Source organism: Triplophysa rosa, linkage group LG1, assembly GCF_024868665.1.
Source record: "Triplophysa rosa linkage group LG1, Trosa_1v2, whole genome shotgun sequence".
Classification (NCBI taxonomy): Eukaryota; Metazoa; Chordata; class Actinopteri; order Cypriniformes; family Nemacheilidae; genus Triplophysa; species Triplophysa rosa.
The window spans coordinates 29684321-29702828 of record NC_079890.1 but is presented as its reverse complement, the minus strand read 5'-3'; the positions used below and the strand labels follow the sequence as shown (position 1 = coordinate 29702828).

At 39.1% G+C, this 18508-nt stretch overlaps 2 protein-coding genes across 2 annotated transcripts; both read right to left on the bottom strand.

Moving 5' to 3' along the window:
• Positions 1-231: 231 nt before the first annotated feature.
• On the bottom strand, positions 232-4926 carry paqr9 (progestin and adipoQ receptor family member 9). The gene has a single exon (XM_057359961.1). It carries the CDS (start codon positions 3522-3524, stop codon positions 2382-2384), a length of 1143 nt encoding a protein of 380 aa, XP_057215944.1. The 5' UTR covers positions 3525-4926; the 3' UTR covers positions 232-2381.
• Positions 4927-11893: 6967 nt separating this feature from the next.
• Positions 11894-18227, bottom strand: LOC130558594 (E3 ubiquitin-protein ligase TRIM39-like). Its single transcript, XM_057341099.1, has 8 exons — positions 18106-18227; positions 17790-17855; positions 16552-17110; positions 16321-16416; positions 16013-16246; positions 14994-15141; positions 14876-14902; positions 11894-14762 (listed from the first exon to the last, which is right to left on the bottom strand). Exons 3-8 carry the CDS (start codon positions 17104-17106, stop codon positions 14224-14226), a joined length of 1599 nt encoding a protein of 532 aa, XP_057197082.1. The 5' UTR covers positions 17107-17110; positions 17790-17855; positions 18106-18227; the 3' UTR covers positions 11894-14223.
• Positions 18228-18508: the final 281 nt, after the last annotated feature.

Sequence of the window (18508 nt, the reverse complement as noted above, 5' to 3'; positions counted from 1 at the left end):
GAGTTAGACAGAGATGGATAGTCTCAAATAGACAGGGAAAGTGTGAGAAATGAACAGTGTGTGTGTGTATTTTGGGGGGATTGTGACAAATGTCCAGTTGCTCCTGTTACTCAGCAGCCATCAATACCCTCTCTCTGTCTCTCTCCCCCCCAACCTCCCATCCCCCCCCCCCCCCCCCCCCCCCCCCCCCCCCCCCCCACACACACACACACGCACGCAAATACAGGCAAACTCACACCTGCAGACATGCAAATTAGGTATATTTACGCCATGTATGCCATCTATGTCTAAGCTTCTGTTAAAAAACAGTGTAAATAAATAATAGGAACTGAACATATTCATGTAGGAATGCAATTTAATAGTAAACAGACAAAGCTGATTTATCATTTGAATTTATTGATCTCTTGTCATTTTTTATACAGTTTGAAACAGAATCTAGAGGTCATATACTCTATTTGATATATTTAAGCCTATATCTTAATAAATAAGATACATTAGCATGATCTACTTAAGTAAACCATTATTATGAGTTCACACTACAGCAGTCGGCATACAGCATTGTTTCCAGTGCATTAAGACTCTAATCTGTCTTCTCCCCTGAGAACTAAACTGTTCTAGATAAACCAGTCTAGAACTAGAATTTCTATTAAGCCTGTATCAAACATATACTTCTAAAATATTCACATTTTAAAAGGAGCATACATATTTGATACAGTTCTAGTCTCTTGTACATGAACTACAGTATAAATCCAGGTTTGAGGTTTTAGTGTAAGGACAGCAATCTAAGGACAAACATTGCCCCAATAGCATTGACATTTCTCAGTCTATTTCTAAGAAATGAAGTTTGCATATTTGGGCGATGGTTCAATAATGCTTTGTCAAAACAGCTAAAACCTTCACATTGTATACGAGCCTGCTGAACAATTTAAAACAAGGTTAAATATACACCAGGTCCCTGTCAAGATCACCGATTAGGTTATGTGCAAATCATAAATTCTGTCTAGATTTTAATACTACGCTTGTGCAACAAAGTGCAATGTAACATATGCCTAAACTCATCAATACAAATAGGAAGTCAAAACTATGAGGCTACTACTCAAACATGAGAAATGAATAATGAATTATTCCCTGTTTATGATGGAATACATAAAACAAACTGAAGAAATCCTCTAAATATGTCCTCACACTTATTGCAAATATTCGGCCTGTTGGACAAAACAAAAGAGACAAGACACAAGACATTTTTTGACAGCCACAACATCTGTTTCATCAATGACTCCATTTTGTCCTTCACAGCAGCAGAAACATACAGCAGAGTCGACATTGTGACAGAAATTCACAAATATTGTTAAACCACACCCTACCTTAAGACTAAAATCCCTGAAGAAAGGACACTCATAAAACTTTCATAAAGCACCACTTTCTGAAAGTATCTGACTGGCTGAATGAAAATTCAACCAACCAATAAAGCTCAGTGACATCTCAAGGCTCTTTAAAACTAAGTATGTTTAGACATCTAAACTAAGTTATTAATGAAGATTTTCATTTGCCACTCACAATTTTGCATAGTCTATGACTACATATAACGCTTCCCTCCACAACTGGCCTTGAAAGGAAAACTCGCTGATGTGTTCTAAAAACAATAATATGGCTTCATTTCTTTCCATTCAGCTCTCCCATTGAACCGTTATAGAGAAGCATATACAATCAAAGAGGCCATGCATAGTTACAGTAGATTAAAATACAGCACTTAAACTGACATATACAGTCACCTCACATTTTATAATTATGGTCTATAAGTTCTAGTAGATATTGTAGTGAGAAAATGTAATGTTCATTACAAACAAGGGCTGTGGAGTGCTGCAAAGGGTTATGGCAGAATGAATCCACACCCCTCTCATTTCCCTCAGCCTCAAACACTTTGGTCGAAGCCATTTGTGCTTGTCTGCATGCTGTTTGTCTGCACTTCCTGTTTAAAGGGTTTTTACAAAGGGAGGAGGAGGAAACGTGACTGGGTGATGTTAATAATGCTGGGTGATATTAATAATGCATTAATAAAGTGTTGGTAAAATATCAATAATTTATTATTTTTTTAAATCTCTAAAGTGAAAATTATTAAAATATAAGATATATTATACATTCCCTGTGGCAAAGTAGGCTAGCCATTTCAGAACAGCGGAGCCGCTGGTCACCCTACAAAAAATATCCTTTGACCAATTTTCAATAATGCCAAATGAGCATTTCTTATGTTAAAACTCAAAATGACTTGTTTGAAGAAATGTTTGTTCTGTATGTGCTAAATGGTCAACGTTATTATAACATTTTTTAAAGAGCAAAATCCGAATCCTCATGGAGAGCTTTACACCAGACCAGCCGTGGCTCTAATGCCCTTTAAGCTTTTTTTGCTCTGGTGTGTATATGTGATGGGCACACCAGCCAAACCATGCAATGATGCCCGCTATACACCCCTGCAGAAGCACCATAACTCCATACGTGGAGTAAAATGTTGGTCCAGGCAGTCTGGGTGACATTTTAGGTGACAGTACCAGGGCCGGGTTGAGAAGCAGGGCCCGCATCTCCACCTTGATCATGTGAAGCTCATCCAGGATGGACAGGAAGGTGCAGCAATGGAACCATTGATGGCTGTGACCCCAGATATCAAAATTTCCCGGAGAAAACCGTTCCGGGATCTTACTGATATTAAAGATGGCAGATACCACCAGCCAAAAGCAGTGGCGGTAAAAAAAGGCAGCCATGGTGGAGAGCAGATACATTGAGGTGGATGATGGAGAAGGGACGGTGTGAGGAGTGGGACTCAGGAGACGGTAGAATACAGGGGTTGAGGAGATAAAAAAGGGGAGGAGGAAGACGAGCGTTCGAACAGCGTAGCGGTACTTCCGCCAGCGCTGTCTGGTGTTACAGCAGGTGATGACGCATATGATGGCAACCAGGCAGGAGGTTGGGATGTAGAGGCCATCAAAAAATGAGCAGAATGTTGACGCTCGTAGGGAGTGCGATGCAGAAGTCCAAGTCTTCTCATCAGCGTTCAGGCCTTTCTTATGGGACGCATTCTGGACTCCAAACTCAATTTCCGGTATACCCGCCTGAGGGAAGATGTAATAGTAATACGCCAGGGAGGAACCCACCGTGTACGCACTGATAGTCCCATAGTCCACAAAAAAACATATTTCACGAACGATGAGAGACATGGAGTTGAGGAGATGAGCCAGGCTGCTGGCTAGCAGCAGGTAAAACACCCCTAAAAAGTAGTTCCAGAAGGGGTAGAAAAAAGGGTTGCTCGGTTCGGGTGCTCCTTCCCACGCAAACACCTCCAGAAAGTGGAAGGCGAACACGAAGATAGGGAGGAAGTGCGTCCAGAAGTTTCCCGTCTCATTGGTCGGACGAAAAGCAGATGCTAGGCACTGCCGGAGGCTGTAGTTGGGAAAACGATAACCAGACAGTATGAAGTTCTCAGTCACTCTCGGAGGAACGTCTGTGTGACGTAACAAAGGCAATGACCACATGCTTGGACTTTTTCTTTCGGACCACCTTGATGATGAACGAATCTCAATATTGATCACACATCAAATGATGAATTTCACTTGTTTTACAGCGATGACCTGAGTTTAGAATCAGTGTTGAGCTATGTTAAATGAATCATATTACGCAAACTCGCAGAAGAAAATAGTCATCAAAAAGTATTGCTTTCAAGACAGCAGCTTGGAGATTACCGGGAAGTATTTCATCTTTCAACAAATCCTCAGATTCACCCAGCAGATTGCTTTGAAAATTCTTATTTAGTGTTAATGTGCATATTTAAGCTGGCAAAGGCGATTCCAGTGGCTCATTATAAATCCATGTGCAGAAATCAGCAGAAGGAAATAATCCAAGAGTAAAGGTCAATGAGTCCCGTTAACTCAAGTCCATAAAGTTATTTTCGTGATAAACTCACTGTACAACAATGGCTTTTGATCACTGCTCGAGTCTTTCAGGGTTCATGTCACGTCTGTGTCACCTGAACTCCACACGACTTTCTGCACTTTCAAACATGTGAGCAAACAATGTTCTTGTTTATTAGTGCTGAAGGTCTGTTTCGCTTCTCACTGCGGCTGCATCTCTCCTGCGTGAAAGCGTCGCTTTGAAACTAGGTCATGTGGGACACGGTCGCGCACCGGCCGGTTTCCGAGACCTCTCGGTGCATTATTCATGCTCCGCCGTGCATAATTCATTTAGCGGTTTCATCGGTCCGATTATCGCGCGTGGGAAGCTTGCTGGCTCGTCTGAAGCAATGTAGCAGATTAGTGCTCGTCTCGAAAACAGTCATAAGGGTCCAGTGCGTCGTGTAGTCGCACATCGATGTTTCATTTTAAAAGAGGAAGAGAGGCTCGTTCTTACGAATCAGCTGTCTGCGCCGCGTCCGATTCCTCTATTTGTGCCAAGGTTAAGGGTAATTGTGACTCGATCGACATTGCGTTGCGTTGTGGTGCGGCGTGATCCTGACCGCGCTCTTTTCCAGGAAAGAGTTATGTCATTTCTGCTCGACAGCACTGCTAAATAAGCAGATAACCGGCATCCAGTAGTCCAACGGTGTCCTCGCCCTTCACTTCTTGCTCAATCGTAGAGCGAAGCTCTAAAGGAGAATGCCAGCTGTGAGTTGCTGTCTTTAGCCGTTATTTCATAGGGATAAAAGCCGGCTCGAGCTGCACTCGAAACGTGAGGATTTCCGCGCTAGTGTGCGCTGTAGTTTAATACAACAGCGTCCTTCAGAAGTGTTTAACCAATCATCAGCAGTGCAGACAAGTACACACACACACACACTCTCTCTCTCTCTCTCTCTCTCTCTCTCTCTCTCTCTCTCTCTCTCTCTCTCTCTCTCTCTCTCTCTCTCTCTCTCTCTCTCTCTCTCTCTCTCTCTCTCTCTCTCTCTCTCTCTCTCTCAAGATTCAAAGAAGCTTTATTGGCATGATAAAACAAATTTGTACATAAAATTAATATAATCATGCACAAATACAGATGAAGATAAAATAAAAGTATGTAAGTATCTATATATACATCTCAATATAAACAGAAAAAGAGCAAAGTATTGGTGGAAGTTCTCAGTGAGGGTGACAGGATCCTGTCATAGAGTCAGTTTGTGTGTGGTGTGTCAGTGTTTTGTTTTGTTGTGTTGTGTTGTGCTGGTTGTTCTTTTGTCGTGGCAGGACTTGACATATCTTGCAGCCAGTTTTGAGCTTCTTGAGTTTTCGCTCTCTCTCTCGTGTGTGTGTGTGTGTCTATCTGTCACCCCCACGCACAGGAACTAGCATGCAAAACACTCGCTTGAGGCTCATATGACACGGCAAAATTCAGCGGTATATAGACAGCATTCTATTAAATGCTTGTAAATCCAATTACATTTTAAGAAAAAATATCTGGCTGTTCACAACGTCTCATTTTTTGGCATAAGGACAGAAACGGAGCTATAAATAATATTCACGTAATCATATCAAATTGATCTTGTTTCTGCCATGTTATTCACAATTGCATCTAGTTAATCAATACATATTAATAGATAAATTACATTCACGATATTGGGGTTAAAGGAGAGATCATATCAATTCATTCATTTACTGTAATCTTATTTTATATTTTGGGAAACCAACGGGCAACCTCTGCTCAGTGTTGCAATGTAACGAAGTAAAAATACTTAAGTACAGTACTTAAGTACTTTTTAATATAAAAAGTATATGATACTTAAATACAATATTTATCTGTTACTTTAAGACGTTTACTCAAGTCATATTCTAAAAGGTTACTTTCACTTCTACCAAAGTAATTTCTGGCAGGATATTTGTATTTTACTCAAGTATTGCTTTTAGGTACTTTAAACATCCCTCAATTATCCATTGACTGCTACACAACACACCCACAACACACTCTGAACACTTGTTTCCTCCAGTTTGAGACACCACTGGCATTCCCAGTGTAACCATGACAGGTGGCCCTATAGTGGGCATTGAATTGTAAGAACAATTATGTCATTAGAGAATATTGACTTTATACACAGACCAGCTGTTCAGCCAGCTGGAGTATTAAAACAAATGTTGGGATCATGTGCTGACTTCTACAGCTTGTTATAATAGGACAGTGTCGGGTCACTTAAACACATAATAATAATCCTCTCAGAACATATACAGTATTACTCGGACAAAAAATATGTCGGACAAAAATGTCCATAAATTATTAGCTTTTTGTTTCATAAACATGCACTTTCAAAAGAATCATAATTTAAAAGTCCTTTCACATTTTTTAACCCAGGTTTTATTTTTCTCTATTGGGTTGTTGTTTAACTGTATATATTTTTATATGCATTTATGTGTAACTGTACACCTATGTGTTCATTTGTGCTATGTTAGAAATATTATGGCTGCCTTTCTCTTTGTTCAGGTCATCTTGGGTATTGGGCTGTGTTCTGTAGCAGCTGCTTGCTGACTGACCACCTGCCTAGAGATTAGCTGGTGAAGGACGCTGTGGGGATTTAAATACCGGTTTATAGATGAGATTGAAAATAAATGCATTAGAATACCTGTGGAGGTGAAGAAGAAAGTGAGGTAAGTGGGTGGTACTATTGTGTGCTAAGACCCTTCAGCAGAGCACATGCTTCACATACAAAACAAGATCATATTCCATCCCCCAGCACTCTAATACCTCAAACAAGATAAGACTGGTTTTTATTAAGGTGACTGAGGTTGTGTGGAATTTGAAAACATGTTTGATTATGAGCACAAAAAATTATTCTTGCATATGCGTGTGACATTATGAAACTTTTTTCACAAGACGGTAGCTACTGTACTGTAAGTTACTGTACATTTAAAGGTCCAGTCAGTGAAATCTAGCGGCAAGGTTGCGAATTGCAACCAACTGCTCACTCCACCCCTCCCATTCGAAACACTACGACAGCTAACAGAACATGGCAAATTACTGTATGCAAGGGGACCTGCGGTGTATGTAGATAGAAAGAGCTCATTCTAAGGTAATAAAAACATAACGCTTCATTGTGTAAGCTCTTTATACACCTCTGAAGACATAGTTATGTATATTATATAGCATTTCTGTCAATAGATCCTCCAAAAAAATACACACTGGACCTTTAAGTATAGGCCTATGTCTTTATAAAAACCTTTGAATTCGTGCCCCAGTTGTCACGGTTGTGTGAGTGAAGAACCAAAATGCAGGCAGCGGCAGTGAAGGGGTTAACAGGGATATATTTATTCAAACCAAACAAAGGTACAAAACAAAACACCCACGATGGGGGATAACTAAACTAAGGCAGGGTACAAACAGGAACAACACTCGACATAAACAAGACTAAATAACAAACTGACTATAACGGACTTACTTTGACTTGACTTTGGAAAACAGCGCAAAATGACACATTTACATTTACATTTACATTTACATTTAGTCATTTAGCAGACGCTTTTATCCAAAGCGACTTACAAAGAGTATAAGGAGCAATAAGCGATATGTCATACAGGAGCAATAGTGCAATAGGTGCCAATACAAAGTTACTAGTTTTACCAAAAGCTAGACCACTACCTGTTGAGAGAAAGCGAGAGGGTTAGTGTTTTTTTTTTTTTTCATCTGTCTGTCAAGTATTCACAGAAGAGGTGGGTTTTAAGTAGTTTTTTGAATGTTGTGAGAGATGTAGTTGACCGGACCGAATTAGGAAGAATGTTCCACCAGGAAGGAGTTGTGAATGAGACCGAGCGGGAAAGCGATTTACTGCCCTTATGGGAAGGCAGTACAAGACGCCGCTGGTTTGCAGAATGCAGGGATCTTGATGGATTGTAGGAGGGTGTGAAAGTATGTCGGTGCAGATCCAGTGATAGTCCTGTAGGCAAGCATTAGTGACTTGAATCTGATACGGGCTTCAACCGGTAGCCAGTGGAGGGAGATGAAAAGGGGTGTCACATGAGCCCTTTTGGGCTGTTGGAAGATGAGGCGTGCTGCTGCGTTCTGAACCAGCTGGAGCGGTTTGATAGCCTTTGCAGGAAGACCAGCAAGGAGAGCATTGCAGTAGTCCAATCTTGAGATTACCTGGGCCTGGACAAGGAGTTGTGCCGCATGCTCAGTGAGATAGGGTCTAACCTTTCTAATATTGAATAAGGCATATCTGCATGACCTCGTTGTCTTTGCAATGTGATCATTGAAGGACAGCTGTTCATCAAATATGACTCCGAGGTTCCTGGCTGTTTTGGAAGGAGTGATTGTGGTATTGCCAATTCGGATGGTGAGATCGTGTTGCACCGTGGGGGACACAACGTCAAGCACACGCACACAAGCACAACGAAAGATCACAGGACAACGAACACGAGGGTATTTTATAGGGAACAAACAAGGGAAGATAACGAGGGGCAGGTGAGGAACATGAGACAAGGCAGAAAGGCAATACGGGAAACGAGAAGGGCGGGGCCAATGACGAGACACGAGAAAGCACATGGAATGTCAATGATAAACAAACCATGACTTTCTCACACTAAACATAAGGGATCTGTCACGATCCTGCCACAAGACTAGAGAATCAAGAACAAGAAGGCAGGACCATGACACCAGTAAAGAGTCTTGTATAGATTTCACAGATAGCATAAAACCAATATACCAGGAATCAAGTTCCCTCCACAGTTCCTGCGAACACATTAGTAATGGTTAATCTGTGAAGAGAATAGAGCGCCCCCCACAGCACTCAATTCAGTGGGTTCAGTAATATGATACTGTCCACAGTTAACAAAAGACATTGTTAAAAAATTACAATCCTACTGAATAGGATAACAAACAGATGGTCTGGCTGACAATGCATGGATGTTAGGAAAGGAGTGTGTGTTGACTACATGCTGACAAATATACTAAAACAAACTTCTATCTGCATGCGTCTCCTGAAGCCTACGGCCGTGTTCACACTTGACTTCTTTTTTGAAGCTGCCAGCGTTTGTTTTACATTATAATCCTATGGAGTAAACCGTGTTTTCCAAAAACGTCACGAGCGCCGGAGTCTTTTTCTGCAGCTCCGAGCGCCTTTTTTAATTGAAAAAAGTTCAACTTTTCTTTAGACAACACCCTACGTCAAGCATCTTTTTTAACAGCTGACCAATGACAAGGGAGTAGCGAGACCTGTCGTTTCCATAACAACATGCGAGGACGGTGATTGGTCGAGCAGGATCCTTCTCTAAAAAACAAAATGGCGCCGAAGCGCTGCTTTGAACATATTTTTATATGAATTAAAGTTTATTTTTCACCTTTATTAACTTTCGATTGCATTTCTTGGGAGAAATTACTACTGTAGTTTTCAAATATGTGGTTGGTTTTTGCAAAGAAGGTCTCTGTTTATAATTCAAATAGACTTCCGTTACTTGATCTGCTTACATGAATCGTGTGTGCTGAGCTGCCTTCATGCACAAACGCTGCCAGCTTTTCTTTTTACTAAAAAAGCTCTCCTGTCATCTTTTTCTTGTCATAAAAGACGTCAAGTGTGTTCATGGCCTAAAGCCTGCGTCTCAATTCGAAGGCTGCGTTTGTTGGGCACATACGTCATTATTTCAGGTTTTATTTCAGAAAGGCAACCGCTACATTTCAAGGAAAAATGAAACTACAATGATTACGTGTTAAGAGAAACAAATGTTAAATTTATACTCTTTTTTTTTTGTTTTAACTGAAATGAGACAACCTTGATGATGTATGCGGTAGACAAATGTGAACTCTGGTGGATGCAGCCTTCGAATAGAGAAGCAGCTCTTGTCTGGTCTCTGCTCAAAATTTAAAGGGACAGTTCACCTAAAATTAATGAAAATAATGAAATTATGTTATCAACTCTTTGGACAATCACAATTCTTCTAATGCAAGGTTTTTATGTTTTTTTTCTTCAACTTTTTGCCATCCCATACCCTCTGCAGTTCCTCCACAATACCCCCCCACGGGCCGAAAAATCTCACTCCAAGCTGAACTCAAAAGTTGGCAGGCCTGAGATATATGATTTGTTAAATGTGTGGATACATGTAATTATAAGTACGTTTGTCTTTTCAGACGGACTTTAAATGGACCGTCTTCTCATACTCTACCGATGAGCTCAGTATGTGTGTGAAGAGAATTACATGTACAAAGCACAGTCTCACAACATATTTATTTGGACATCTGTTTAAAGCTGTTAAAGCTGGACAAATCTTTTTCAACACATTAAATGAAAAGATTAGAAAGAGCAATAGCAAAAAAAAACGTGTGTGAGTCTATTAGTCAGTAAAGAGAAATAGTGCTACTTCGTACCTGATCTATAGAGATATGTCTGTCATTTACACTTACAGAATATGCACAGTATTCTTACATATTCTTAATACAATTTACTGATTATCGATCTGTCTATCTATATTCCTCAAGTATTTTTGTGTTCACTGCTGAATAACCTGTGCTTTATTTTTAAAACAGCTAGTTTTTAGATTATTAATGACACATTGGAATTGCAGGACAAGATCGACATATTTGGTTAAAGTTTTTGTTATAGAAACAATAAACAATTAATAAATGTAAAAATGGACAGCTTAGATAATTGTATTGCATTAAAAATGTGTAAATTTATAATAATAATAATAAATAAAAATCTGTAGTAAAAAGGAATTGAGCAGGAGTCGAAAACAACAGCTAGGAATCGATTCTTGGAATCTATTCTTTCGATTCCCAAACCAGGAATTGGTCCAAAAAATTCAGAACCGAACAGCCCAACGGGACCTAGTTGTGCCCGCTAGCTTTGCTTAATGCTGCAAATGAGAAATCACTTCTTCTTTGCTGCTCAGAATGTAAACACAGGACGTTGTGCTGTATCATTACAGCAATCTCCGTTTAGAGCAACGAAGTCGAAGAAGAAATGAAAACGTGCTTAGCAGTATGTCCGTTGTTTGGCAGTATTTCAGAGTGGACCAACCAGCCAGTAAAACTGCGACTTAAGAAAAATAAATAATATTACTCTTAAATGTCTGTCAGATAATAAAAATACTCTAGTTTACTTTATGTATTTGTTCATGTTTTATTAAGGGATAAATCTGAAGCACACCATAAAATAATTCTATTAGTTCATACAGGGTTAGTAGTATATACAGCTGTATACAGATATACACCCAGCTATCGGATAAGTAGTCGGTATCGGCCGATACCCTGAGCCCAGGTATCGGAATCGGGAAGGGAAAAGGGGTATCGGAACATCTCTAGTCATATCAATTCATTAATTTACTGTAATCTTATATTTTGAGAAACCAACAGGCAACCTCTGCTCAATTATCCATTGACTGCTACACAACACGCCCATCTGAACACTTGTTTCCTCTAGATAGAATGAGACACGACTAGCAATCCCAGTGTAACCATGACAGGTGGCCCTATGGTGGGCACTGGGCAAACTTCTATCTGCATGCGTCTCCTGAAGCCTAGAGGGTACTGGTCATGAAAAGACTGACCGTCTAAATCCCACAGAAGCACGTGACCACACAGGTTTTAAATGGTCTTTTTCTTTTGTGCATTGGGGATTTCAGGTCTAACCAAACACATCATACAGCACTGATTCACAAATAAACATATTCTTTTCCCCTCATTTAAAATCAGACAGAACATTAAAAGCTGTTGAAGGAAAATAGAGAAAGTTCACCTTAAAATAAAATTGTGTCATCATTTACTCACCCTCGTGTCATTCGATAACTATGACTTTCTTCTTCAAAACACAAAATAAGATATTTTGAAGAATGTTTGTAACCAGACAGCATTGGCCAACATTGACTTCCATTGTTGGACACAAAACCTTTTTTGACATATTTCACAAAATATATTTTGTGTTCCACAGAAGAAAGTCTTACAGTTATACATGTTCTAAACAACATGATGGGTTAGTAAAATCATTTTTTATTAAATAAAAATAAATATACTACTTGATGAAATGATGAAGCATATTGTGCAAGTACCTTTGTATATCTGTATTTAGCTGCTTCACCACAAGTAGCTCCTGAGCTAATCACATTAGAGTTTCCATCCTATCATGCTTTGGGCCACGTAACAATGCTGAACAAGCGGAGCGACACAGAAATAGATCACACTCACTTGGCACTCATTTGCCTACAGCCTTCCATTTACTACAGTTGAGCTGAGGTCAGGAATAGAGCAACAGACAGAACACCATGCTATGATTAAAAGAAACACCCACAACCGCTGAACGAACCCCTGTCTTCAGAATAAAATGTTCCCTCACTTCCTGTTCACTAAGGACGGTATTTTGTTAGGCTTCCTGCCGAGCTCCTTACCAAACCCTTCCTAGAGACTATTCTCTATTTCACTTAATATTATTATTTTAGCAGTATATCTTTATGGAGGGACAACAGACAGAAGTTTCTCTCACACGTTACAGTACATCCTAAAATAGATATTTAAATATAAAGATTGACGGAACACAACTGGAAGGCAGGATCAAAAGCCAAAGTGCATGTGTGGAGTACGCCAACAGCAATCAATACAAATCTATTCTCATTGATCAGTCACCCACATGTCTGGCTATTACCCTCTGGCTATTACCCTAAAGACAAAGATGATGATGATTGAGAGTTTAGCTGGACAAACATGCTTTACTGCAAATGAGATGCACTATTAGACACTCAGGCACTTTACAACACCTCTCCCCCAAATGGCCATTAGGCAGAATATAAAAATGCATTTACTATAGACACCCACCATGTGGGTGTGTGAGAGAGAGGGAGAGGGGCGCGAGTGAGAGATGATGATGTATTGTCCACAAGCATTGCTGCAACATTTTTTTCAGCAATGGAGTGACATTTGGACTATGTCCTTCATAATTGTTACTGTGGTCTTGCTGCACTGTTACATTTGGTTAAGTTTAATGTTAAAATTGCCTGAGGGAAACTGAGGCTATGAGGGATGTGGTGTGTAATACAGCCCTTTCTTTAATGGACCACATGCATTTATGTGACCTAACAAATGACAAACATACTGTACATGCTGACGAACTAATACAACAATATTACTGGGTAATTCACAAGCATGGGGTCACGGCATCTTCAGTTCTTGAATTAAGTACAAAACGCCAAGCAGCAAGGAAACACTAAGCATAGTCTCCATACATAAAGCCCTTACGATCTAACTGAAAAGCTTTGTTTGCATCAAAGAAAAAAAATAAAATTGTAAAGTTGCATAGCGCAAACCCTTGCCTGTGGCAGCTCAAAGTGAATGCAAGAAAAGTTCATTACAGAGAAAGTGGATTAAAAAAAGGAATAATTGTATATTGAGGACAGATATTGTGGTGATTTGCAGGTTCATTAGCTGTAAGTCAGATATAGGCTACCAATAGAGTTTAATCAGGAAATGTCTCAATTTCTTTGAAAACAGCAGTTTAATAGATGAATAACCTGGTCAAAACTTCCAACCCAACTGCAAACACATTGGCTTCCCACGTGCGGCAGGTGAATTTCTCCAGCTGACACCCAATTAAGGGTAGGCTACATTAATTTGTTTGTTTGCGTGTGTAAATAAAGAGAAAGATGCAGGAATAAATGTTTTTCTAACTTAAATTCGGTAGTCTAATCACTGACTTTGTTTGACATGGATAAATTTACATGCTAAACCTCAGTGTTAACCCCATAATAAAGTTAACATTATTCAAATACATTAATCTCTAAACTAAACGAAAAACCAGAACATCAAAACAGAGGAGAAATAAAATCTCAAGGCTGAAGGGTGAGCGAGGTCACAGGAGACGCATTTGAGAATCCCACTATTAATTTGGCTCTGTGTGTACTTTTATGGCTTCAGTAAGTAATTGTGTAGTTGCGTGTTACCAATTCATTAAAAAGCATAATGTGTAAAAAAGCATAATATAGCAAGAACATTACAGAAATGCATAAGAAATATATTTTATTTCCGCCTGCTACTATTTGAGCACCAGGGGGAGCCATGGAGCAATTAACAAACGGGAACATTCTCTGAATAGGCTAGTACAACAGCATCACTAGCACTAGTGGAAAGTTTATTTTATAAGGGAAGAGAAGCGGACGAGATTTTACTTATATAATATATAGGCATATATATATACTGTATATATTTTAAACCTCTGTATACATTTATTTACAGACATTTCAATATTTTCAGATGATTCTCTCAGCCTTCACATCTAAAATGTTAATCATTTCCTTTTATTCATAACGTTCAAACAGAAGTGAAGACCAGTGGGTCTGCATTTTTACCCAAAAGATGTAAACATGGACAAGCATACGGGTAGAGTTTCTCAGTGAAGGTCTGACCACTATAAGAGTAGATGTGAGATCTGGCATTTACATCATAGAAGGAGACAAAACCTTCCTCATAATCCACAAATACTCCAACCTTCTGGGGCTTCACCTTTAGATCAAGCTGTACAGGGAGAGTATCCTGTACAACATGATACTCATCACTATTCCTATGCCACAAAATCCAGTATCCATTATTTGGGCTCAGTGAGATAAGCCCTTTCCTTTTTATAGACTCTTTAGCCACCCCTATATCCCAGTCTGTTTTCCCCATGACTTGCACCTCAAAGTAAAATTTCCCTTTGGAGAATCCCTCCTCTCCGAGAACACTAACACGTAAACTGAATCTTTCCTCATTGTCTGGAACATTCTGCTCTTCTCCTCTGCACCACACTTGTTTCCGATCTTCTGACAAAATGATAGTTGGATGGGCTGTGGTGGGGTTTAAAGTCACATCCACTGGCAAACAAGCAGTGAGACAGGAAAAAACGAAAACTTTTTTCAGAGAAAGAGTAATAGTGAATTGTAATGATAGATATTATACTATTGAATATTGAAACAGAGCAACACACCTGCATATTTCTGAATTCTCTTAAGTTCTGTTTGGAAAATAAACAACATGTTGTTAACTAAAATATTGGATATTAACATAGATGCAGTATATAGAGTAAGTTATAAGTTAGCATTTACTTATGATAGGAAGCTCCTCCATTTGATTACGGAATGATTCCTGACATTGTGACAGTGTCTTCTTCAGCGTCTCTGTATCTAGATGTGTGTTACAGTTAAATACAGGCAGGGTATTGTGCTGTGGAGGTCTAAAAAGGGACTGCTTGGCCTGTAAAGCATTAGAAGAAGTGGTTTATTTGGGCAGTGGTTCTTAACTAGGTTGCATGTCTATCTTAATATTAACAATAATTTAGCATTAGTTTATTATTCTGCCACCGTTGTGTTAAAGGGCTACTCCTCCAAAAATAAAAATTCTGTCATGAATTACTCACCCTCAAGTCATTTGACAACCTCCGTTTATCTTCAGAACACAAAATAAGCTAGTTTTGTTGAGGTCCGGGAGCTTTCTAAATGCTCCATAGACTGCAATGCAACCACCTTTCAAAGCGCAGAAAGTGTGTAAAGACATCGTTGAAATAGTCCGTGTCACTCCATTGGTTCAGCTTAAATTATATAAAGCGACCCGGAATTTTTGTAAACAAACAAAAATAACGACTATATTCAACAATTTCCTGACGTCAGCACCACACGCATGCATCCTGCGGTGCTGACCCAGATCACATCATGGTGCTCTCGCGAACGCACGTTGGAATTTAATTTCAACGATGTCTTTACTCACTTTCTGTGCTTTGAAAGGTGGTTGTGTTGCAAGTCAATAGGGGAGTAAGAATGCTCCCGGACCTCAACAATCTTATTTTGTGTTGTGAAGATAAACGGAGGTCCTGGGGTTGTCAAACGACTTGCGGGTAATTCATGACAGAATTAAAATTTTTCTGCAGAGTAGCCCTTTACTAAATTTGCATCTTTTTGGGCCTTTAAAGCCCATTGTGGTCATTTAATACATTTCAGCATTTGACTCTTAATATTTGTATACCAACTGATTTTGTCACTGTGTTGGGTTGTCACGTGTCTAATGTAAAATCTGGGTCTCGAAGCAAAACCACAAAAGAACTTCTAATATACAGCACAAACACACAAACCTGCAGGATGTGGAGATGATCATCAGTATGTAAGATCTGCTCCAGTTCAGCATCTCTTGACTTTAACTCTGCGATGTCCTTCTTCAGCTCTTTAGTAAGAGCTCTAGCTCGCCCTTCAGCCGCTTTCCTGTCCTCCTCCATCACTTCAAGAAGTTCCTCCTTGCTTTTCTTAATGGAGCTCACCAATGCCGCGAAAAGCGCCTCACTTTCTGTCTGCTCTTTCTCAGTGTTTCTCTAAATGAGAAAGCAAAAATGTAATGTTTGTATTTTTAATGAAGGTTACGTTTTAAAACGTATTGTGGACTCACCTTCTTGTACTCCATCAAACCTTTGATCTCTTCATTTTTTTCTTGTTTATCCTTTATCATTAGATGTATGTTCGCCTGAGTTTTCCTGATCTCAGCCTGCATACAAAAACCCCAAACAATGAAGTTCAATAAAGTGTCTAAGGATCAACACAGTAGTATAAGGAAGAAATATCTGTTGTCAAAAAAAGTAATTGTGTGAAATGACATAATAGACATGAGTAACATAGATACCATTTTAACTCCACTCTCCTCTTCTAGAGGAACGATTTCATGGCTTTTGTGGTCTCCCTGGGCGCAGAAATGGCACACACACACCTGATCACTTCTACAGAACTGATCCAAAGGTCTTTTATGATTCTGACATATGTAGTCCTCAAGATTCTCCACAGGGTCAATGAGTGTGTGCTCCCTAAGTTTTGGTGCAGTTTCATGGGATTCCAGATGAGTTTCACAAAACGACGTTTCACAGTTCAGACAAGACTTCACTGCTCTTTTGCACTTCCCCGTACACACATCACAGCGCACTATATGCTCTCCATCATTACAGCGCTTCTTAAAGTGATCCACGAACTCTCTGAATGTTGTGTTGACTCTGAGCTCCGGTCGTTTTTTGAAAGTCTCCTTGCACATCGGACAACTATAATACTGAGTGCAGTCCCAGCATTTCTTGAGGCAATCCCTGCAGAAGTTGTGTCCACATGGAGTGGAGACGGGATCAGTGAACACTTCCAGACAGATGGAGCACTGTAGCTGCTCTTCAGACAGAGCACTGCTGGAGGAAGCCATATGTCTAAGAAACAGTAAGAATGTTAGATTTATGTGTAAATACTGTATTAATAAAAAAATTGGTTCACATAAGCAGCCAAACATAAGCATATAATGCAAGGGTTACAAAAATACCAACATGTAATACACTATAGACCTCACAATATACAAAATATATTTTGATAACAAATACACGGAATATACACAGTATAATACTGCATATGGGTAGTTGACAAATAAATCGCACGTGTCCTATGGTGTGACACAGCAATATTTAGAAAACAACCTATTAATATTACATTGTTTAATATTAATTTATCAATATTAATATTTATCATATAAATAGCATAAGAGAGATTTATCTTCATTGTTAGTTGTTCAAAAATTTTGCCATAGGACAAATTTGCATATTAACTACCCATACAGTCTAACCTGAAGTAATCTCCAGTTCTACACTTACGCTCCACTTTAAAAGACACTTTGGAGAGTATGTTTCACAATACAGACAGCAAAAATATAATATTTATATTTAACAAAATACAAATATATTTCGCCACAATGTTAAAGATCTAAAACACTGTTAAAGCAAGATGGTTTAATCTGAACATATATTGTAATTCTACTCTGTCATGAAATGGAAACATTGCTACTCGAAATGGAACAAAATGAAACCATTTTTTTCTTTATGCAGGGGATTTCCTTACCTTGTAAACTGAGGTTAGGGAGAAGTAAAAACTCTATGCAGGAAATGAACGTTACTCGCTGTAGGCCTGAAATACACATATAACAAGTTCTGTTTGTATTTTTGGCCATAGTTGTATCAGCAAGACAAGTCTCAAAACACTGTAATATGAGTGATTACGTCACGAGGTAACAATCAGGCTTTTCTCTCCTGCTTTCAGATAAGTTGTCCCAGAGAATACGACATGCGAAATAACTGATAAATGTTTACTTTGAATGCGCTGTATGTCGCTTTGGATAAAAGAGTCTGTCGAATGCACAAATGTAAAAGTTACATACCTGCTCATTTTTTCCGTCAAAAAGATCTTAACGATCTGCACGCCGCCATCATACACAACGGCGAAGCTATTTTAAACTTTCGTTTTGTCACATTATTTCATTCAGTTCCAGGCTCCACCTGCTGATTGTTTGTGTGTTGTGCTCGGAGAGTACCTAGCATTTCCGAAACGCATTTAAGAGCTACTTACTGCACATGCAAGGATTGCAGAACTTGGTGTCAATGAAAAATAAGTCGTGTTCGTGTTATAATAAATATTATCCATATTAGGCTGCTTTCACACATTCGTTTTATATATAAAAAAATTATACACATATAAAAAACATTTTTGGTCTTTTTCTCACATTGACTTTTAAAAGTGGGAATGCAAAGTGGTATATATGGGTATTTCTGATGAGAAAAAAT

Bases quoted from the DNA above. Each gene is read 5' to 3' on its own strand.
- paqr9 (XM_057359961.1), bottom strand. From the start codon at position 3,524: ATGTGGTCATTGCCTTTGTTACGTCACACAGACGTTCCTCCGAGAGTG.
- LOC130558594 (XM_057341099.1), bottom strand. From the start codon at position 17,106: ATGGCTTCCTCCAGCAGTGCTCTGTCTGAAGAGCAGCTACAGTGCTCC. The intron at 16,247-16,320 runs GTGAGTCCACAA...TTTCTCATTTAG, and splicing joins GTTTGATGGAGTACAAGAAG to AGAAACACTGAGAAAGAGCA. The intron at 15,142-16,012 runs GTTTGTGTGTTT...AATGCTTTACAG, and splicing joins ATCATCTCCACATCCTGCAG to GCCAAGCAGTCCCTTTTTAG.